General features: G+C 44.0%; 1 protein-coding gene across 1 annotated transcript in view; it reads right to left on the bottom strand.

Moving 5' to 3' along the window:
• csmd3b (CUB and Sushi multiple domains 3b) overlaps positions 1-22,363 on the bottom strand; it is a 2,394,280-nt gene that overhangs the window by 842,964 nt on the left and 1,528,953 nt on the right. The window contains exon 9 of the mRNA XM_038809755.1: positions 15,434-15,462. Within this exon, the coding sequence (XP_038665683.1) occupies positions 15,434-15,462 (29 nt within the window). The remainder of the gene's footprint in view (positions 1-15,433; positions 15,463-22,363) is intronic.

The raw sequence follows: 22,363 nt of genomic DNA on the forward strand, positions 1-22,363 counted from the left end.
TTAGCCTTCAATATTAGTGAATGGCATTCCAGATTTGGTAAAGGTACAGAAGCTAAGAACCCTGGAGGATTTTACAATACAGATGTTTCAGACAGTTTTGACAATGTGGATTAGATAAACAGATGGTAGATTGAATAACTGGCTGCATCCAGTACCATCATAAATGCATGGCTGAAACTAATTTAGTTAACCTACATTTTTCTGCTCATGTTTCCAAAACCTTCTGATTCAGAGGCGGAAAGTGCCATTTGCTAAAAGCCATCGTAATCTCACCACCGAACAAATGGTTTGTGGGTTCAAGACCCACTCCAGGCTTGTAAACAACAACCTAGGCTGACACTCCAATGCAGTACTGAGGGAATGCTCCACTATCAGAGATGCCATCTTTCAGACGAGATGTTAAACCAAGACCTCCACCTGGCCTCCAGATTAAGGGATTTTGCAAATGTGTATAAGTAAACTACTGCACTTCTCTGGACTATACTTTGAAAGTACTTAAATGGACCTATAATGTGCTTTGGAATGTACAGTGGTCATGAAAGGTACTATATCAATGCAAGTCTTTCTTTCAAAATTCTCACATGATAATACCCGATGTTGGAAATATTTAGCAGAAGCATCCAAAGACAGAAAGTTTGATTGGACCTGCTGTCTACATCCAGTATCATGGGAGCATACAGCCTGGGAGCACCACTCAATCCTTATGTCTGTACCTGTTCCTTAAACAGACACCAATTAGTCCCACTCCTTGCTCTTTTATGCAGCCATGAAAATGTTTCCTTTTCATGTTTAGATTCAATTATCTTTTCATGTAGTGCATTCCAGATCAGAGCTCATTGTGCAAAAAGAAAGATCTTCATCTCTCCTCATTCTTTTACCAATCGTCTCAAATCCTGTGATCACAAAATTTGGCTCCAGATCACCTGTTTATTCAGCAATATGGCTGGCATTTTGAGGGCAAAACAGCACAAGCACATTTTTCTGAACAGCACAAGCACATTTTTGGTGTGGGCTGTTCCAGACGCCATTTTGGTAAGGTGTTAGTGCAAGGGTTTGAGGCATGCACTGAAAGTAGGCAGAGTAGCCTAATATGCTGGAAGGGCAGATTGCCTACTTCTACTCCCAATTCCCATTTTCCGATGTTCCTATGTTGTCAATCAGTTAGGGATACTATTCTAAACACCAAGGTCTGACTAATGGCCTTTCTAACCTCGCACAGCTGAACATGCATTCAGCAGCAATATTCAAATGGAACATACTTACAGGGTAGTTGCGGATTGATTTCTACCAGCCTGCTACTGAGTTTTCGAATGGTACTTAAAGTTGAAGTGCATAGAAATAGTGAAGCACATGGTGAAAGCATTTTTACTGCAAAGGTTTTCTGCTCAGATCACTTACTTCTAGCCAATTCAGCAGTTTGTACTCTTCCTTGGCCCACAGACAGTAACTCGTGAATAAGGACACCTGGCCCCTTAGGACACCTGCATGTTCAAATATTTCCGCCCCCCGCCAAAAGTGGCGGGGGGGAAATATTTGAACGTTGCAGGTGTTCACATGGTATTCCATGTGCCATTTTCAAGCCTCCCTCAAAACCGATGGGGTCCTCAGCAAATTTGGAAATATTATTGGTCCCCATATCATTTATGGAAATTATGAACAGAAGTGGACCTAGCATTGTTCCTTGCTCTACCAAACTAGTAACAGCCTGCCATCCTGAGAATGATCCATTTATTCCTATTCTCGGCTTTCTGTTAGTTAACCAATTCGCAGTCCTTTTCAACATATTTTCCCCAAATCTGATTCACTCAATTTTATTTCCGAACCTCCTGTGTGAGATCTCATCAAAAACCTTCAGAAAATCCAAAGCACCGCATCCACTGTGCTTACAGTAATATCCTCGGCAAGTTGTTCAAAATGATTTCCCTTTCATAAATCCAAGTTGAATCTGTCAGTTTTACCTATTTTACCAATATTTTTTAATTTCAGTAAGCATGATCAAACTCCAACATTTTCCCTACAACTGACATCAAACTAACAGGTCTGTAGTTGTCCATACTCCACCTTCCTCCCTTCTTAAACAGTGGGGGTAACATTTGCTACTTCAATCCAAAGAAACTTTTCCAGATCAATTGAGTCTTGCAAGACAACCACTAATCCATTCACAATCGCTCTAGTCACCTCGTTTAACACTGGGGAATGAAGCTGATCTGGTATAAAGGATCAATCTTTAATCCAGCCAACATTTCATATACTTGAAAAGAACTTGGGCAGCATGGTGGCACGATGGTTACCACTGCTGTCTCACACTGAGCAAGGTAGCATAGTGGTTAGCACAGTTGCTTCACAACTCCAGGGTCCGTGGTTCCATTCCTGGCTTGGGTCACTGTCTGTGCAGAGCCTTGCACATTCTCCCCGTGTCTCCGTGGGTTTCCCCCGGGTGCTCCGGTTTCCTCCCACAGTCCAAAGATGTGTAAGTTAGGTGGATTGGCCATGTTAAATTGCCCTCAGTGTTCAAAAATGTAGGGTGGGGTCACTGGGTTACAGGCAAGCTGGAGGGTATGGGCCTGGGTGGGGTGCTCTTTCCAGGGACCGGTGCAGACTCGATGGGCCAACTGGCCTCCTCTGCATTGTAGGGATTTTACCACTTCCTCACTAATACTCATTTCTGCTGGTCTTCGGGTTTCCAAGTTCCTTAGTTGCAGAGACTTTGAGAGATTTTCTTCAGTGAAGACAGATGTAAAAAACTGCTTAATTTCTCTGTCATTCCTCTAGTCTTCACTATACATTCTCCTATCCCCACCTGTGCTAGGCCCACATTTGTTCTAGCTGAAGTTTCCTTCACAAATACCTGAAGAGCTTTTGCAGTCCACCTTATGCTCCTCACTGCGTTTGCAGTCACTATTCTCTTTTCCCTTTCTTAATCAGTTTCTGGTCTCCATGCTGGGTTACAATTATCCCAATCCCCAGATTCATCAGTTTTTTCTGAGCACTTCCTTTGATTTATGCAGTCTTTACCTTCTTTCATTTGCCATGGGGATTTACTTTCCCTTTGGGCGTCTTTGCCTGAAATAATTATCTGTTGTGCCATTTTTTTTAATACCAGCCTGTGCCTGTCAAAAACTTTTTGTAGCTTACCAATTCATTGTAGCCAACTTTCCTTCATAACTTCACTATTTCCTTTCTTCAGATTGAAGACTGTCATTTCAGAATGAACTATATTGCATTCAAACTTTATGCAAAATTTTATCATAGAAATACAGTGCAGAAGGAGGCCATTCGGCCCATCAGGTCCGCACGACCCACTTAGCTCTCACTTCTACCCTATCCCCGGAACCCAATAAACCTCCTAACCTTTTTGGACACAAAGGGCAACTTTAGCATGGCCAATCCACCTAACCTGCACATCTCTGGACTGTGGGAGGAACCGGAACACCCGGAGGAAACCCACGCAGACACAGGGAGAACATGCAGACTCCGCACAGTCAGTGACCCAGCGGGGAATCGAACCTAGGACCCTGGCACTGTGCAGCCACAGCATGTGCTACCTTGCTGCCCACATGTTATGGTAACTAGTTCAAAATGCTCCTTTACAGCAAGATAATTAATTATACTTTTCACATTGCCCAACCTGAAATACAAAATAGCTGATCCCTAATGGATGCTCATTTTACTGCTCCAAACCCCATCTCATGCACACTCCGGGAATTCATGTAGTTAACAAATGAGTTTTCATACATTGGCTGTCTGCCCTGAATATAAGTGGCATTGCTCCTCGACCTATTCTCTTTGGATTGAAGCCAAGAAATGAATAATTCTCAAATACAGAACAGTGACCAGGAAAACCAAGGAAGCATCAAAAGAATAGCATCTTCCTCAGTCATTGAGCATGGAAGTTTATCTCAAATTCCCAACCTGCTATGGATAGATTGCTGACTGAAGTGTCACTACTGTGGCATATGAACATACTGACAACTGCAGGATAAGAACCAAGGTGCTCTCAGTTTGCAGCATATCTGCTAACAGTTTCCAAAGGCAATTTTGGACAGACTGATTTTTCAAACAAAAGATAATGGGTGAATTTCATGCATATTGACCTGAACAGAGTTAATTCAGCAGTTAAACCAAGTTTTACATTCCATTGATCTAACTGGCTCTCTAAATGAAATTACTTCGAATGTTGTGACTACTTTGAATGGATTTGCTCTCTATTTTATACTTTTAACTGCAGGCTAAAATTCAGCAGATGTCACATCCATTCTGATTGCTTTGCTAATTGGCACAACAAACGGGTGTAAAAAGACATAATGCCGTCATTGAAACAAGAAATGCAAATTATCTTTTAAAGACAGGGCAAAGTAAAATTAAAAAAAACACATATATACAAGCGGCAGTTTCAAAATACACCAGAAAGGAATTGCAACGAGGCCCAAAACAATCTCTGCTTTGCAAATATGTACAACAAAGTCAGCGACCGTGAAATCCAGCAACCATCAAATAAATAACAACTTAGTAACTCCTGGCTCCCCAGTATCGGATTTGGAGAGTACCCAAAAGATGCACAAGGTAATCCCTCTCGGAGGTTCCATGGGAAGGTTTCACGCAGCATTGCTCAGAAGTGCTAATGTTGGGCAGCGAACTGGGTAGCGCTGCTGCCTCATGGCGCCGAGGTCCCAGGTTCAATCCCGGCTCTGGGTCACCGTCCATGAGGAGTTTGAACATTCTCCCTGTGTTTGCATGGGTTACTCCCCCACAACCTAAAGATGTGCCGGGTAAGTGGATTGGCCACGCTAAAATTGCCCCCTTAATTGGAAAAATGAATTGGACGCTCTAAATTAAAAAAAAAGAAGTGCTAATGTTGCCTGGACAATTATGCTGTGCTGCGAACCGTTCGTCAAAGTGATTTAAAATCGCTAAATTCAGATGGAACTACCAGTTTCACATCAACGGTTACTCTGAAAGAGTTAGGAGGAAAGAAACCATTTCTGACTTCAGCATAACTATTTAAAATACCCAAACCAAGCCTCACAAGCTATAACCCCCACACTCTGAACACCCACCCTGAGTAATTAACCTGCCCAACTCCCATCCCACGGGAGCACCCCCCCCCCCCCCCCCGCCGCCCCCTGCTCATGAGCAAGAACCCGGATCCCACTCCCCCGAACAGACCCACACCCCCACTCCCCTAATTCCAGGAGTTTGGTCAGTGCACTTTAAGTTCTTGTAATTCCAGCCATCACTTTACACCACTGAGTGGAAGTTATGGCCCATTAAGCCTTTAGACATGGGGGGAAAAATTAACTGACTGCTGCTTAACTAAAAAGAGCAAGAGCGATTGTTGACCTAATTATTATATGACAAACATTTGAAGTGATTTAAAATTCTCATTCTTGTTTCATGTTTCTCCATGGATTTGGCCTTTCTCATCTCTGTAGTCTCCTCTAAATCTAAACCTCCCGAGATCTCTGAACTCCTCAAATTCTAGCCTCTTGAGTATTTCTGATTTTTGTCATTCCATGAATGGCAGTCATGCCTTTAATTCAATGGGACACAAAATCTGGAATTATTTCCCCAAAACTCTTCACTTCTTTCTCTTCTATAAAACCTACCTCTTCAACCACCTTCGGTTACCAGTTCCAATATCCCAATATTTGGCCAACAAGTTTAGTCAATGACACTATGAAATGCTTTGGGATGTTTCATGAATATTATAGGCACTACATTAATACCAGTTGTTGATGTTATCAAAGTTGAGTAAGGTAGAGGAAAATAGGAAAATAAAGAGTTCTTTGAAGGAGTCACATGTGATATGAATAAAAGGGAACCGGTGGATGTACTGCACTTAGATCTCCAGACGGCATTTAATAAGTTGCCACATCAAAGGCTATTGCAGAAAGTTAAAGCTCATGGTACAGAGGTACCATATTGGCATGGATTGAAGATAGGCTGTACCCAACAGGACAAGGAGAGTAGGCATGAATGATATTTTCTGGTTGGCAGGATGTGATGAGTGCTGTGCCACAAGGATCAGTGCTGGTGCTTCACATTTTATAATGTATGTAAATGACATGAAGGGACTGCAGGTATGGTTGCTGTATTTAAAAAGTACTCAATTAATTTTTTTCCAATTAAGGGGCAATTTAGAATGGCCAATCCACCTACCCTGCACATCTTTGGGTTGTGGGGGCGAAACCCACGCAAACACGGGGAGGAATGTGCAAACTCCACACAGACAGTGACCCAAGGCCGGGATCGAACCTGGACCTCTGCGCCGTGAGGCCACAGGGCTAACCCACTGAGCCACCATGCTGCCTATGGTTGCTGTATTTAATGATGACACATAGATAGGTAGGAAAGTAAGTTATGAATAGGACGCAAGGAGGCTACAAGGGACATAGGTAGGTTAAGTTGACTGGGCAAAAATATTGCCAATGGAGCACAGCATGGCCAATGTGAAATTGTCCATTTTGGCAGGAGGAATAAGAAAGCTCATTATGTAAATGATAAGAGATTGCAGAGCTCGGAGCTGCAGAGGGATTTGGGTGTCCTAGTGCATGAATCAAAAAGGTTAGTAACAGGTATAGTAAATAAGGTAAATTAATAGAATGTTATAATTTATGCGAGGAGAATTGATTCCAAAAAAGTAGGGAAGTTATGCTTCATTTGCACAGGGTGTGGTTGAGACCACATCTGGAGTACTGGTCTGCTTATTTAAGGAATGACGTAAATATGTTAGAAGCAGTCAGAGAAGGTTTACTAGACTAATACCATGAATGGGCAACTTGCCTTATGAAGAAAGGTTAGGGAGGTTAGATTTGTATCCACTAGAGTTTAGAGGAGGCGACTTGATTCAAACTTTTAGGATCCTGAGACGGCATTGACAGGGTGGGCGCGGAGCAAATATTCCCTTTTGTGGGAGAATCTAGAACAAGGGGAGACTGATTAAAACAAAGACAGAGAAGAATCTATTTCTCTCAGAGGGTCCTGGTCTCTGTAACTCTCTCCTCAAAGGCAGTGGAAACAGAATTTTTAAATACTTTTTAAGGCAGGGTCTGATAGATTCTTGACTAACAAAGGGGCATAGGCAGGATTGGGGGATGAGATTACAATTCACTCAGCTATGATCTTAATGAATGGCAGAACAGGCTTGAGGGGCTGATCGGCCTACTCCTAATTAGTACATATGTTCTCAACAACAAACCTCATATTCAGCATCGATGTAGATTAATATAGGAACAGGAGTAGGTCATTCAGCCCCTCGAGTCTGTTGCGCCATTTAATGAGATCATGGCCTGACTTGCAGCCTAACTCTATATACCTGCCTTTGGCCCATATCCTATACTATGTGTTGCTTAACAAAAATCTGTCCAAGATTTAAAATAATCAAACTGTTTAGTTTTAACTACTGTTTGTTCCAAATCTTACCAATCTTTGCAATGAAAAAGTGCTTCATAATATTTCTACTGAATGGTCTGGCCCTAATTCTTCACCCATAGTTTAGTATCTCCAACCAGTGGAAATAGTTTGCCGTGATCCAACGGCCCACACTGCGCTGGAAAAGCAGCTCGTTTGTGGCGCAGCGCGGCCGATGATAGCCGGGACACCCCGCTGCTGGGGATCTACCCGGCTCGGAACACCCTCGCGAGATGTTGTGAGGTTGAAACCCACCCATACTGGGCGGATCACTTTTTAGTTAATCTGCATATGCGAGTGAGGCAGTAAGCCTTACTTAATGGTAGCATTGTGGATAGCCTAATTGCTTCACAGCTCAGGGTCCCAGGTTCGATTCCGGCTTGGGTCACTGTCTGAGCGGAGTCTGCACTCCTCCCCGTGTGGCGTGGGTTTCCTCCCGGGTGCTCCGGTTTCCTCCCACAGTCCCAAAGATGGTGCAGTTTAGGTGGATTGACCATGATAAAATTGATCTTAGTGTCCAAAATTGCCCTTCAGTGTTGGGTGGGGTTACTGGGTTATGGGGATAGGGTGGAGTGGTCGTTGACCTTGGGTAGGGTACTCTTCCAAGAGCCGGTGCAGACTCGATGGGCCGTAATGGCCTCCTTCTGTACTGTAAATTCTATGATTTCTATGTGCAGACTACTGAGGTATACGGAGGCTTTGGGATTCATCTGATTCACCTCAGAGACCTTGGGCCACCCATTTAGCACTGGTCCAAATGAGGACCAGGCAGAATGAGCACATCTGGGGTTCTCCCAGGAGAACCGATGCCCCCGAACTACATGCCCTTTGTGCTGGGTGGTGTCCTGCACTGTTGTAGGTGCCCAAGTGGCACTGCTGGGTGGCATGGGCACTGCCAGTAACATTCTTTGCACACACGCGATTAGACCGGGGTACCCTCCCATATTGCATTCAGGCTGGGGGGGTTCGGGATTGCTGTGGGGGCTGCAGTCTTTATCAATCCTCCCTTTCCCTGTTAAGAATTCAAGCAGATCTAAATTAAGATTAAAGATTAAAATCTAAGATTAAACCTTCTAAATTCTGGCCAAAACAGGCCTCATCTCTCAACGTAATTTAACCCCCGTAATCCAGGGATCATTTTAGTACCCTATGTTGCACTCCCTCCAAAGCCAATATATCCTTCCTGAGGTGCAGTGCACAGAACTGCTCACAATATTCAAGTGGGGTCTAACCTGGGTTTTGTAGAGCTGCAGCATAACCTGCGTCTTTATGCTCCAATCCACCAGATATAAGGCTAGAATTATTTTGGATTATTTTCTGGATGCTCTCAGTGCCTCAGCAATGTTCACCTGTGTATGAGACATGCCCCTCATGTTATATTCCTTGTCTTGCTCTCCAAGATAGCCAAAGATGGAGGGCAGGATTCTCCCGTACCCAGCAGATCGGGGGTCCCAGCGGGACGAGTGACTGTGTTAACCATTCCAGTGTCGGACCTCCCCAAAGGTGCTAACTCCTCCGCACCTCAGGGGCTAGGCCGCCTGGAGTGCTTGGGTGCCCGCCGGCCAAAGGGCCTCGCTGGCCAGCGTGGGTCGGCGCATGTGCGGGAGCAGCAGCGCGTGCTGGCGTCATTCCCGACCATGCGCACAGGGAGTCACTTCCGCATCGGCCATCACGGAGGACCACAAAGGCCGATGCGGAAGGAATAGAGTGCCCCCCACGGCACAGGCCTTCCGCAGATCGGTGGGCACCGACCGCAGGCCAGGCCACCGTGGGGGCACCTCCCGGGGCAAGATCCCCCCCTACGACCCCTCAGGAGCCCCGGAGCCCGCCGTGCCGCCAGGTCCCGCCAGTAAGGGACCTACTCTGATTTACGCCAGCGGGACCCGTCTACCGGCAGGCGGGACTTTGGTCCATACGCGGGCCGGAGAATTCGGGCGGCCCCGGCGGGAGAATTGGGAGGACGCCGGGGGTGGGATTCATGCCGACCTCTGGCGATTCTCCCACCCAGTGGGGGGGTCAGAGAATCCCCCGTAGTGTTTACAAAGAACATAAAACTAAATGTTTAAATCAAAACCAATTTATTTTACACTACTTAACTTGATTAGGTTTGCACTTTACAGAGTAACAGATAATAAAATAGTAGTACTGAATCTGTGATACAATAATTAATAATCTCTCTAATTTATAAACTACCTTCTAACTGAACCTCACACTATCCTTCTGTATCAAAATCTCCATTAGCTTCTCCCAGCATCCTAGAGATGCAGCCTTTTATACGATCACTCAGTGACACCACCTAGTGCTGATATACATGTAATCTCTCTTGTTAACCGTTTACTTTACTTGTACTATACATATCATTACACCTCAGTGACTGGGACAGGACGTTTAGGCCCTCAGTCATTGTGGGTCACAGTCTGAGCCATGCCTTGGGCACCACAAAGACCCGGACATCATAATTCAGGCTTTTCACTGCAGTCGGCACCTTAACAGTGTTGGCTTCGGTATCACGCATTTCGGCATCATCTTCTGCGCCCATAGCTTTTGAGACTCCTCAAATTAGCTATGCACTTACTGGAATGTACCGACACCTCCTGAATCTTAACAGTTGTGTCCCATCATCTGTATCAGCTCTGGGAGAGCCCTGTCCAGAGATTCGGCATCTGACTGGGACCCAGTTGAATCCTGTGATCCAGCAGACCTCAGGCTGCTGTGAAGCCTTAAATGTCCCTGCCTCCACCTGATGTGCATCAGCATGTTTGTGGTGCTCACCACATTGTGTACCAGGAGCCTGTCCACTAATGTCACCCACCGAGGTGTGTGTCTTTGCGCTGGTGAAAGTGGGTGTATTAGTTATGATGCCTCAATGGTGGTCTTCTCGGAGCTCTCCTCCGATATATTCTCTTGGGTGGCAAGGGTGGGGGAAAAGAATGATTACGGATGGCCTAGACTCATCAAATGGAGATCCTGCGAGACAATGGACCTATGGTCAGTGAGAGAGAAGGATCATTTTGACTGACATGAACTAATCACTTGAGCAAGGACATCTGGGTGTAAGGGCAGTGGTCCTTCACCTCTCTGCACAGGCCAACCTTACCATTAGTGACTCCTCAGTCAACGGTGATTTCCAGGGCCAGTTCCTCATAGGACTTGGCTCCCAGGGACTCCTTCCCTGATCTTGCCCCTTTCCTGCTTATTATAGGCTAGTTTCTTCTGCGGGAACAAAGGGAGGGCACTGTGAGCCACACGCTTAATGGATTAGGGGGTCTATAGCAGGTGGCATGTGTGGGCACTGCACCTAGACATGAAGGGGTTGTGCTGGTGGATGCCAGTGAGTTCGGAGGAACAAGCACAAGGATCGGATGTAGGGAGGGTGCTAGGCGTCAGCCTGTTGTTTTGAGGGGCGTGTCTGGGAATTTGGAGTGTGGCAGGCAGAACTGATGCCAGGAGAGAGGTGGTAACATACCCTCCATAGCTCGGTGGAGGTCATTGGTCATCTTCCTACATTGGATGTTGGTCCTCCTGCCGAACTGACAGCCACTGCCCCTGCCTCCCAGGCAGCATTGCTGCTGGTCATCCAACTACTGCTGGTCGTCCGACTCCCTCAGGGGAATAGGATGGCCAATCTCACATCAACAGCGTTAAGAAGCCTGGCCAGGTTGGCATCCCCAAAGTGAGGCAGTCTGCGTGCTGCCATGCTTGTGTGTTGACTGAAATTGAGTGGTGAGGGAACGCTTAAAAAAGCATCCCCAAGTTAGCAGCGAGACACTGAGGCAAAAGTCTGGGTAGCACAAGTGAATAGCACTGTGGCTTCACAGCGCCAGGGTCCCAGGTTCGATTCCCCACTGGGTCACTGTCTGTGCGGAGTCTGCACGTTCTCCCCGTGTCTGCATGGGTTTCCTCCGGGTGCCCCGGTTTCCTCCCACAGTCCAAAGACGTGCAGGTTAGGTGGATTGGCCATGCTAAATTGCCCTTAGGTGACCAAAAAGATAAGTAGGCATTATTGGGCTATGGGGATAGGGTGGAAGTGAGATCTTAAATGGGTCGGTGCAGACTCTTCGGGCCGAATGGCCTCCTTCTGCACTGTATGTTCTATGTCAAGTCAGTTGGCAAGGCAGCCAGTAATGGAGTGAAGCTTGTGGGGGCTCATTACTGGCACTAAGTGCTTTTAAGTACGATCCCGCCAAAACAGTCGTCAAGGAAAACCCGCAATCATGTCCAAAATATAAATAATACATCTCAAGCAAATATGAAGGGCGCGACCTACCGGCCACGTTGTGCCAGAAAGGCAGTGCGGCACGGTATTTAGATGCTAAGAGATCCCTTTTCCAGGATCGACCTGGCTCGTCACACCTCATGAAATCTGATGTGACCTCGCAAGATGTCGTGATCTGAATCTCATCCATTGCGGGTGGGAACACTATTTTGCAGCTAGACTAACTCTAATATGCATTGCCCGATCTGCCCGAGGCGATGGTGATCTAACCTCTTCAAAGATAATTAATTTTAAAGTGCTTTGAGTTGCTTGAAAACTAATTAAGTACTATAGCAATGCAGTTATCATTATACTGTCCTTATCTTATGTTGTCTCATTCCTAATATACTGGAAACTATAATCATCTCCTCCAGTCATACTAATTCTGTCCAAATTCCCAATCTGGACAGCTGTCCAGGATTTGACCTGCTCATAACAGCTTTAAAGTACAAAGTGTTTGAATTATGAGCTGCATATTCTCAAGACAAGACTGCAAATCCAAATACAGTAAAATAAAAACTACCATTTAGCCATTCCTGCAAGGGGCAATCTCAGGTTCAAAAACAGAATGCCAGAACTGCAAAACTGACTTGAATTGTTCTATGGTAAACTGCCATCTCATTGCAGAACAAGTGACATGTTATATACACAGTAAGTGAAATAAAAACAGGCCAGCCAAGGGAAGATTCTCAAGATCAAATGTTCTGCACTATGGCGTCATTTACATGAGTACAAGGCTGAGACATGCGATACATGTGGTGTGTCAATGCATTAGTTATGAACTCAAAAGTACTTCCAGAAATCACTGATACCATGTACTACTAGATCAGAACTGCAAGGGGCTTCCACAACTGCATTGTTTACATTCTATTTGTAACAATAACAATTTAAAGACTTTTTGGAAGTGGGGGAATAAAACACAATGGGTGAGGTTTCCTCGGATAACTGCAAACCAGTGTCCAGCCGGAAAAGTTGGGTCAACCCCATCGATCAATCGTGGTTTTTATATCATATAGTGTAGGGCAAAAGCAGGCAGGATCTGCATGATGTATCGCTGAGGGATCGCCCGCCTTGCCATCAACTCCAAACTTTGATGATCCGGATGACATTTTTAAATGCCACCCTGCACACAGCGAGCACACTGGGAAACATTCTTCATCATGTGCAAGCCCTCGTAATCCCCAACAAAGTAGCTTGCCACTAGCATCATCCTCTCCCCCCTGAGGACCGTGTTCATCTCCAAGCTCCCCTCAGAGTACTGCTCACCTGGTGCATGCCATCAGACACCAATTGTGCTTCGCCTATTCTGACATTGAATAGCTGTGTGCACATTATTGATGTGGGGTATGATTCAAGTGTATGGTCCCAATGATGACATGCTAATTTATTGCAATGATGCCCAACAGGGAATGGTGAGAAATGAGGCCTGCCATTGGTAGTGATCTGCATACTGTTATACATAAGGGGTTAATGTATAGTCATTACAGTTAAGTAATCACTAGATGGCAGCACTAGCAAGGGGTATAAATACAGATTCAATCTGAGTTCCCGCCTCTTCGTGTGTATCGTGACTGGAGACCAGAGGTGCAGAGAGTTAGCTCAGAGTGCAAGTGTAGCTAATCATAGTTTATTCTTATTCTATCTTGTTTATTTAATAGCTAGTAAAAATATTGAAGAATCAAACTCACAAGTTTAAGTTGCTCAATACATTATTCTTTCATTGAACGACTACGAGTGTTAAATCAACATCAAGTTTAAGATTATCTTGGCATAAAGCAAACGAGTAATATATATTACAGAAAGTAATAGAACACCATTGACAGGGGAGGGAACAATCATTCCCTGCTTTTACGTCAACATGAAACACAACTTTGGCTGCCCGTCTCGTGATTTTCTTTCCATTTTCATCTCCAAAGCCATCTCACATGAACACGAGTAGAAAATCCCAGCTAATATGTAAAGCTGAAGTATTGGCCATAGGACCAACCAATTAGATCTGTTTTTAGTTGCTCTACTCCTATTTTCAAATATTTTAATCTGAGATGGGAGTGAAATCCCAGGAACCAAAATGCAAAAGGAGGAACAAAGTTTAATCTCGGCCACGATATATATATTCGACCGAGAATAGAGTATTGACATGGGTAAACAGGGGAGTAGGACCAGTTATTAGCAGAAATAGATGAAAAATTAATTTGCAACATTAGTTTGTGACTTATCATTGGTTAAAAGGGCTAAATGTTTTAAATCAATTGAATTGTTTTGTTAATCACGGGAAGTTATTTTTAGATAAACATGCAGAATCATACAATGGTGGCGAGGAGGGAGAGGTTAAATGACACTCAGATTTTTGGATTAATGAAATGAAATGAAATGAAAAACAGATTAATACAGGAGAATTCCAAATGTTACCACACCTCAAAATCAGTGTAAGTATTGTAGGATTCTGGATAGCATTCCATAGGTTTAACAAAACCCGTCTCATCTCAAGTGGTTAACTGCACGTATTTATTAATTACATGAACAATGTACATATCACATACAATATTCAATCTAGGAGCTGCCTCCATGCTTGTTTATGTACACGACTGTCTGACATGCGATTGCCTGAGGTGCAGATCATGTGTTCTTGTATATCATTGTGTGGGCAGTACTAAGTCCCACCTTAACCATCTAATTAAAAGGGGATTATGGTCATTCACGCTAGGGCTTTTTCAGATCTTTTAATGCCACATGGAAAAAAAACTGACATTGCAGCAAATCCAGTGAAATGCAGCAAGAGACTTATCAACATCGTCACCAACACTATGACTTCGATATATATATATTTTAAATCACCAGAGTCAAAATTGGGCACCAGGGCAAAACATTATGGAGCATAGGGTTTTTTTGAGAGTTCTCATGTTGGAGAGGTTAGAGAGTGAGGGTAACGTGAGCATATTAAAGAATTTCAATACAAGATGAAAATTTTAACTATGAAGTGGTGGCTGATCTGGGTTGGGGGCGGGCAGAGGAGAAGTGGCAGACTTATTGCATCAGCGAGATGAGGTGATGGATGTGCAAGGCTTTTGTGGGATAGGGCACGGCAAAAGAGTTTTGGATGTAATGAAGTGTATGGAGGATGGAAGACAGCCAGAAATCTTGGAACAGTAAAGCATGAAGGAAATAAAATACACGGATGACTGTTTGTGACATTGTTTCTGTGATAGAAGTGAGGAATATAACAGAGATGGTGTTGATAGTGTGTGTGATAGAAAGAATATAGGGTCCAAATTCTGCTCAGAGAGGGTGGGGGGGGGGGGAGGTGAGAAAAAGGGGAAAAAATAAAACATCCCAACATTTAGCTACAAGAACAACTTGTGAAATAGATCTCAGGCTTGATTCATGTAGATATCCTGGCTCGGGTGTGCCTAGTGGTCACGAAAGTGCGAGTTTTATTATTTTTAAATTTGCATGTAAGCAGGAGGAAAGGACCCTTCTATTCTTGCCAACTAGTGACTCATCAACCAGCCCCGATTCCCGCCATTCTCCTACCCCTGCACCTAACTGATGACTGCTATTGAAAAGACGGAAATTTGTATTTTCAGAAGGATGCACATCTACATGACAGACATGTATGGATTTCCCAGATTAGCTCCCTATTTTAAGCCGGTCTTGGGCCCTAGTTTGGGAGCATTATTGCCAAAAACTGGTGCAGAAGAATTAGTAGCTCCCAGTCCTGCAGCATGGGCATTGAAAATTTAACAACTACAGACCTGATGCCTTTTTGACCAAATGCAAACTGTGTTTTTAAGCCCATTCTTCAGCCAATGGTGAAAAACTGAAAAAAAGTCAGCAATCCTGACTCGCATTCTTTTTGCAAACAATGAAAACTTGCATTAATGGAAGTTGGAATAAAGATCAAGACAGTAAAATAGAAAACAATTTATTCAAACCCGATTTATCACACAGGAAGCTGCTCAGGATCCTTGACTGAATCAAGGAATGAATTAAGAGGGTGAGCTGAATATTTTAATGCCTGACAACCATGAATGGGGAACTGAACACTGAACCATCGCAAAATGCCCACTGTCAGGGCAGCACAGTGGTGTAGTGCAGGTCCCAGGTTCGATCCTGGCTCTGGGTCACTGTCCATGTGGAGTTTGCACATTCTCCCCGTGTTTGCATGGGTTTCGGCCCACAACCCAAAAATGTGCAAGCTAGGTGGATTGGCCACGCTAAATTGTCCCTTAATTGGAAAAAATGAATTGGGTACTCTAAAGTTAAAAAAGTTTTTTTTTAATTTTAAAAAAAGAATGCCCACTGTCGTGCTACGTGAAGGACAGCAATCTTTATGCTGGTTGTCACATTACTTACTCTTAGTATGTCCAAATTCCAAAGTAAATTTACATTTTAGAGACATTCTCATGAAAACATTTTCCTGATAAATAGATCCAACAATGCACTGATTAATTTCATTATTGAGCATGGATCTTTTAAACCAGGTTTTAAAAAACACAACTGACAGATAATCTGAAGCAAACAGTCAAATTGAATGATTTCTATTGGATTAGGAACTCAAATTTGGATTTGACCTTATGCAAACTCTCAAAATCAAATGAACATTACACAGAATCCTTAACACCATGTCAAAAGCTGTTCAGATACCTACACTGGCCTGCGATCCTGCGTTGGAATTTTAAAAATTAATTTCAAGTTTGATTTTCGTATGAAATATTTGATAATTTGCAAATAAAGGATTGATGGCATGTCTGGTAATTCACATTTAAATAAAACTGCCGTAAAGGATGCGGCAGAGCTTCGAGATCATAGAATCACTACAGTGCAGAAGAAGGCCTTTCGGCCCATCGGGTCTGCACTGGCCCTTGCTCCGATGAGCACCCTACCTAGGCCCAATCCCCCACTCCTAGACCCGTAACCCTACCTAACTATTGGTCAATTTTGCATGACCAATCCACCTAACCTGCACATCTTTGGTGTGCGGGATGAAACGGAGCACCCGGAGGAAACCCACACAGACATGGGGAGAACATGCAGACTCCACATCGACAGTAGTCCCAAGGTCAGAATCAGACCTGGGACCCTGGCTCCTTGAGGCAACAGTGCTAACCACTGTGCCACCATGCTGCCCAGGACTCCTGTCCTGCACACTCAAAACTTATTTTGAATCATTGTCAGCAAATCCTGTGATTACTCAATATATCAATCGTCACCAAAAGGGCCCAATAAAATCTTGGTCACTTTCTGTTTATTACGATTACTTGTAACCATCATTGTCACCTATTATAGGTCATTTGGATTGTGTTCTGGTTTCATTCAACACTTGTGATTTGAAGAGAAAGTGTGAACAACCACCGCTCATTTTCAAAAAGTTAATAACCAGCTAATGTAGAATTTCAACCTCCATCCTCCTTCGATCAACTGTGAATATTTATAAAGCGAAGGGAATTGAAGTGCGACTCATAAATTTCAAAGAGCTATTCTGCGCATTGCTCACCCAAATGGCAATTTAAGTAGCTGAAAAGAGTGAAAGCAGCATTATTTCAGGTGCATCATGATTAGATGGCTTTTGGTAATTCCCATTTTCAAATTTGCATTTGATAAACACAACTGAAGGAGAAATAATTGTCATTTGGGTTGGCATCCACGAAAACCTGATCACAAACAAAATAATGAACCCTTGGAGGAACCTATCGCCTCAGTTGAGTAATTTTCCTTTCACATTTGTTCTGAGGCCTTCTGTACAAAACCATAGGATTATATCAAAGATTGTCTCTTCTGGAGCTTGGTAGATCAGTCTATCTGAAATTGCTTGGCCGAGCAATTGTTCTGGAGAATAAAATTATCCCATTACATTTAAATTCTCCAGAAGAAGATAAATTGAGGTAACAATGCTTGGTAAATCTGGTGATGTTACTCTAAGTGCCAATTTCACATATGTTTTCAGAGAGATTGCTTTGAAGCTTATCGCAATAGAACGCATTGCTACGTATCTCAAGAGGACTCCATGCTATAACTGTACCACCTATTGGTAACAATGGGAAATACATTATTTGATCCATCTGGCTGTTGTCTCCAGAATCATAACACTGCAGGGTAGATTCCCTTTAGAAAACAGATACCTTGTTATATTGAATGTCTAGGATGAAGAAGTGAGATGAATGTTTTTGCTTATAATCCACTCTGTTCACCGAATATTTAAAACAAAAATCTCTGGAATTCTAAAATTGTGAAATAAATCTCATCACTGGTAATTTGAATAAAAACAGCTTGACGAGGGTACAAAATGGTCTTTCAATGAAAAAGGGAAGAATGGCATATTTCTTTCCAAGGTAACAACAATATACATTTATGTACTGCTTTTGGTGTTAAAACATCCAAAGGCACATAAATGTTATTGGACAAAATTTGACAGGAAGCCCAGAGCTATTAGGATAGGTGACTGGGGTGCATGTGACTCAGTGGTTAGCACTGGGACTGTGGCGTTGAGGACACGGGTTCAAATCCCAGCCCTGGGTCACTGTCCGAGTGGAGTTTGCACATTCTCCCCATGTCTGCGTGGGTCTCGCCCCCACAACCCAAAGATGTGCTGGTTAGGCTAATTGGCCATACTAAATTGCCCCTTATTGGGAAAAAAATTAACTACACTAAATTTATTTAAAAAAGGATCGGTGACTGGAAGCTTAGGCTGAGGCATGTTTCGCAGAACATCTCTCAAAGTAGAGACATGGAGAGATTTAGTGAGGACTTGCAGGGCTTAGAGCCTAAGCTGCTGCCGATGGTGAAGACACTGAAATTTGCGGATGCACAAAATCCCAGATTTGGAACTGGGTAGGGATCGCGGATTGTAGGAACCAATAGAGATATTGAGGGGCATGGCTATTGAGGGAGGGTTAACAACCAGTGCTCACGGTACACATTGGTATCAATGACATAGGTTAAATAAAGGGATGAGGTCCTAAAAGCCAAATATAGGGAATTGGTAAATCCAAAAGTAGGACCTCACAAGGTAGTGATCTGAGGATTACTACTAGTGTCACGTGCTGGTCAGAGGAGATAGAGCAGGATATATTGGATGTATACATGTGGGGCAAGAGGGATGGCTTCAGATTCCTCGGTTGTTTGGACCAGTTCTGGATGAGGTGGGACAAGTACAAATTGGACAGGTTACACCTGGCCAGGACTAGGACTGATGACCTAGGGCAAGTATTTGCTACTGTGGTTGGGGAGCACTTAAGCTAAAAAGGCAAGAGGATAAGAACCTAAGCAAGGCGACAAGGAAAGAGAAACGACAACAGTGATGAAAGAAATAACTTTAAGATGTAATATCAGTAGACAGGCAAATATGGCTACAGTGCATAGCAAATTTAGAGTCGTTAAAAATGGCAATAATCTTAATACACAAAACATATGGAATAAGGCAGATGAACTGATGGTGCAAATTGAGGTAAATGATCTTCTAGCCATTATGGAGACATAGTTATAAGGAGAACAAAGCTGGGAAATTAACAACATGGGCCAGGATTCTCCCCTACGTGGGGGGGTCCCGGGGGGATGGAGTGGCGTGAATGACTCCGGCGTTGGGCCGCCCCAAAGGTGCGGATTTCTCCACACGTTTAGGAGCCAAGCCCTAACCTTGAGGGCTAGGCCCACGCCAGAGTGGTTGGCGGCCCACCGGCCGGCAGAAAAGGCCTTTGGCGCCACGCCAGCCGGGCTGGCTGAAGACCACGCATGCGCTGGAGCTTCAGCGGCTGATGTCATCCACGCGCATGCACAGGAGAGGGGGTCACTTCTGCGTCCGCCAACGTGAAGACTATGGTGAACATGGAAGGAAAAGAGTGCCCCCATGGCACAGGCCCACCCACCGATCGGTGGGCCCCGATCACGGGCCAGGCCACCGTGGGGGCACCCCCCCGGCGCCTGATCGCCCCGCGCCCATTGCCAGGACCCCGGAGCCCACCTGCGCCGCCAATCCCGCCGGTAAGAGAGATGGTTTAAACCATGCGGCGGGAGAGGCCTGTCAGCGGCGGGACTTCGCCCCATCGCGGGCCGGAGAACCGTCGGGGGGGGCGCTGACCGGCGCGCCGTTATTCCCACCCCCGCCGAATCTCTGGCACTGGAAACTTCGGGAGACGGCGGGGGCGGGATTCACGCCGGCCCCCGGCGATTCTCCGACCCGGCGGGGGGTCGGAGAATCCCGCCCATGAAATATTTGACCTTTCGGAAAGAAAACGTGGTGGAGTAGCACTGTTAGTAAGAGATTAAATGAGGACATTGTGAAAGATGATCAAGACTCGGGTGATGTTGAGCCCATTTGGTTGGAGGTTAAAAAAAAACAACAAGGTGGGCAGCACAGTGGGTTAGCCCTGCTGCCTCACGGCGCCGAGGTCCCAGGTTCGATCCCGGCTCTGGGTCACTGTCCGTGTGGAGTTTGCACATTCTCCCCATGCTCGCGTGGGTTTCGCCCCCACAACCCAAAGATGTGCAGTCTAGGTGGATTGGCCATGCTAAATTGCCCCTTCATTGGAAAAAATGAATTGGGCACTCTAAATTTATTTTTTAAAAACAGCAAGGGAAAGAAGATATCGGTAGCAGTGTATAGACCCCAAAACAGTATCCACCTTGTAGGAAAGGGTAAATTAAAAATAATAGGGACATGCAAAAGAATGGAGCATAATATAGTGGCTCCAATCTTCATGTTGATGGGGTTAATCAAGTTGGAAGGAATAGCTACGACAAGGAATTCATGAGGGCATTCAGGATCGTTTCCCAGAGCAATAGGTCATGGAGCCAACAAGGGAACAGGCTATCTTGGATCTGTTAATGGGTAATGAGACAGGTTTAATAAATGATTTCAAACTAAAACAACATCGAGGAAGTAGTGATCATAACATTATGAAAACAACTGTGTTTAATTTAATAAAGGGAATGATAACGAAATGAGATTAGAATTAGCTAAAATTTGGACTGGGCAGATAGATGAGCAGGAAAGATAGCAAACGAGCACTGACAGACATTTAAGGAGGCAATTCATGACTCTTCGCAAATATATATCCCAATAATGAGGAAAGATTCTAAGAGTGGGATAAACCAACGATGGTAACCAAAGTTAAGGAGAGTATTAAATTGTGAGAAAAAGCATATAAAGGATGCAAAGGTCAGAGATAGTCCCAAAGACTGGGATAAATTCAGAATCCAGAAAAGGAGGACTAAAAAGATAATAAATGATGTGTTATCTGTGTTGGTCTAAGATCGACTGCAACTGGATGCGGTTAGACGAGAAATAGGCTTCCGACACAGAAGATGGTCCAACACTGTTATATTGAACCTGTTGATTGCTGTACATAATCTGCTATGGGTTAACACTCTGTTAACCTAACTGATAACCTCCTACTGGCTTGACCAGACTAGCTCTCTGTCACATGGTGATGATGTTCATTGACCTGTGCACTGGGACTATCTCCCTAGCCGTGTGCTGTGAAAGAAGGAGAGCCTTAATGCCCTGTGGGCTTTATAGTGGTTGTGTGCTGTCTGGGGATTGGTTGTTCATATCCACATGAGTGGATATTATGACAATGAAGATGGAGAAAATAAAGTAAGAGTGCAAACCAGTAAGGAACATAAAAACCTGAATATAATTTTTAAATATATAGAGAGGTCAAATTTAACATAGGCCACTTCAAAAATTAATTTAAGAAGACTGCAATGGGGAACAAGGAAATGGCAGAGGAGTTGAAAAATATTTTGCATCAACCTTACAGTGGCTGATACTTTGAAAAGCCCATTAATAGTAAAAAACATGGGGGGAGCCATTAAATACCTTCACCACAACTAGAGAAGAGAAGTAGTATTAGGCAAACAAATGGAGCTAAAGGCAGATAAGTCCCCTGGCCCTAATGACTTGCTTCCTAGGATCCTAAAAGAAGGCAGCACAGAGATAGTAGATGCATTCATCAGTTCTATTTTTCCAAAATTCCTTCGATTCTGGCAAAGTACCACAGGATTGGAAAACTGACAATGTGACAACCCTATTTGAAAAGAGAGGCAACAGACGGATAACTATAGGTCAATTAGCCCAACATCTATCATTGGAAAAATGTTGGAATCAATTATTAAGGACATAGCAGCATATTTGGAAAATCATAAATCAAATCAAGCTGTGTCAGTAAGGCTTCATGAAAGGGAAATCATGTTGGATTTATTAAAGTCCTTTGTGGAAGTCTCAATCAGAGTGGATAGAGGGAAACCAGTAGATGTGCTGTATTTGGAATTCAGTATGCATTCGACAAGGCACCTCACTAAAGATTAAATCAAAAGATTAGTGCCCTTGGTGTTGGAGGTGGTATATTGGCACGCAGAAATAATTGGCTAATGGGCAGGAAGCAGCGAGTGGGCTAAGGAGTTATTTTTCAGATTGGCGATTTGTAACCAGGGATCAATGCTGAGACTGCAATTGTTTAAAATGTATATTCATGGTTTGCAGGAAGGAAGCGAATGTACTGTTGACAAATTTGCAGATGACACAAAAATAGGTGGAAAGGCAAATTGCGAGAGAGATGCAAAGAGTTTGCAAAGCAATATTGATAGGTCACGTAAGTGGACCAAAAGTTTGGAAATGGAGTATAAAAAGGTCGGAGAATGTGAACAATTTATATTGGAAGGAGAACAAAAGAACAGTGTATTATTTAAATGGGGAAAAGC

This window comes from Scyliorhinus canicula, chromosome 10 (assembly GCF_902713615.1).
Source record: "Scyliorhinus canicula chromosome 10, sScyCan1.1, whole genome shotgun sequence".
Taxonomy (NCBI): domain Eukaryota; kingdom Metazoa; phylum Chordata; class Chondrichthyes; order Carcharhiniformes; family Scyliorhinidae; genus Scyliorhinus; species Scyliorhinus canicula.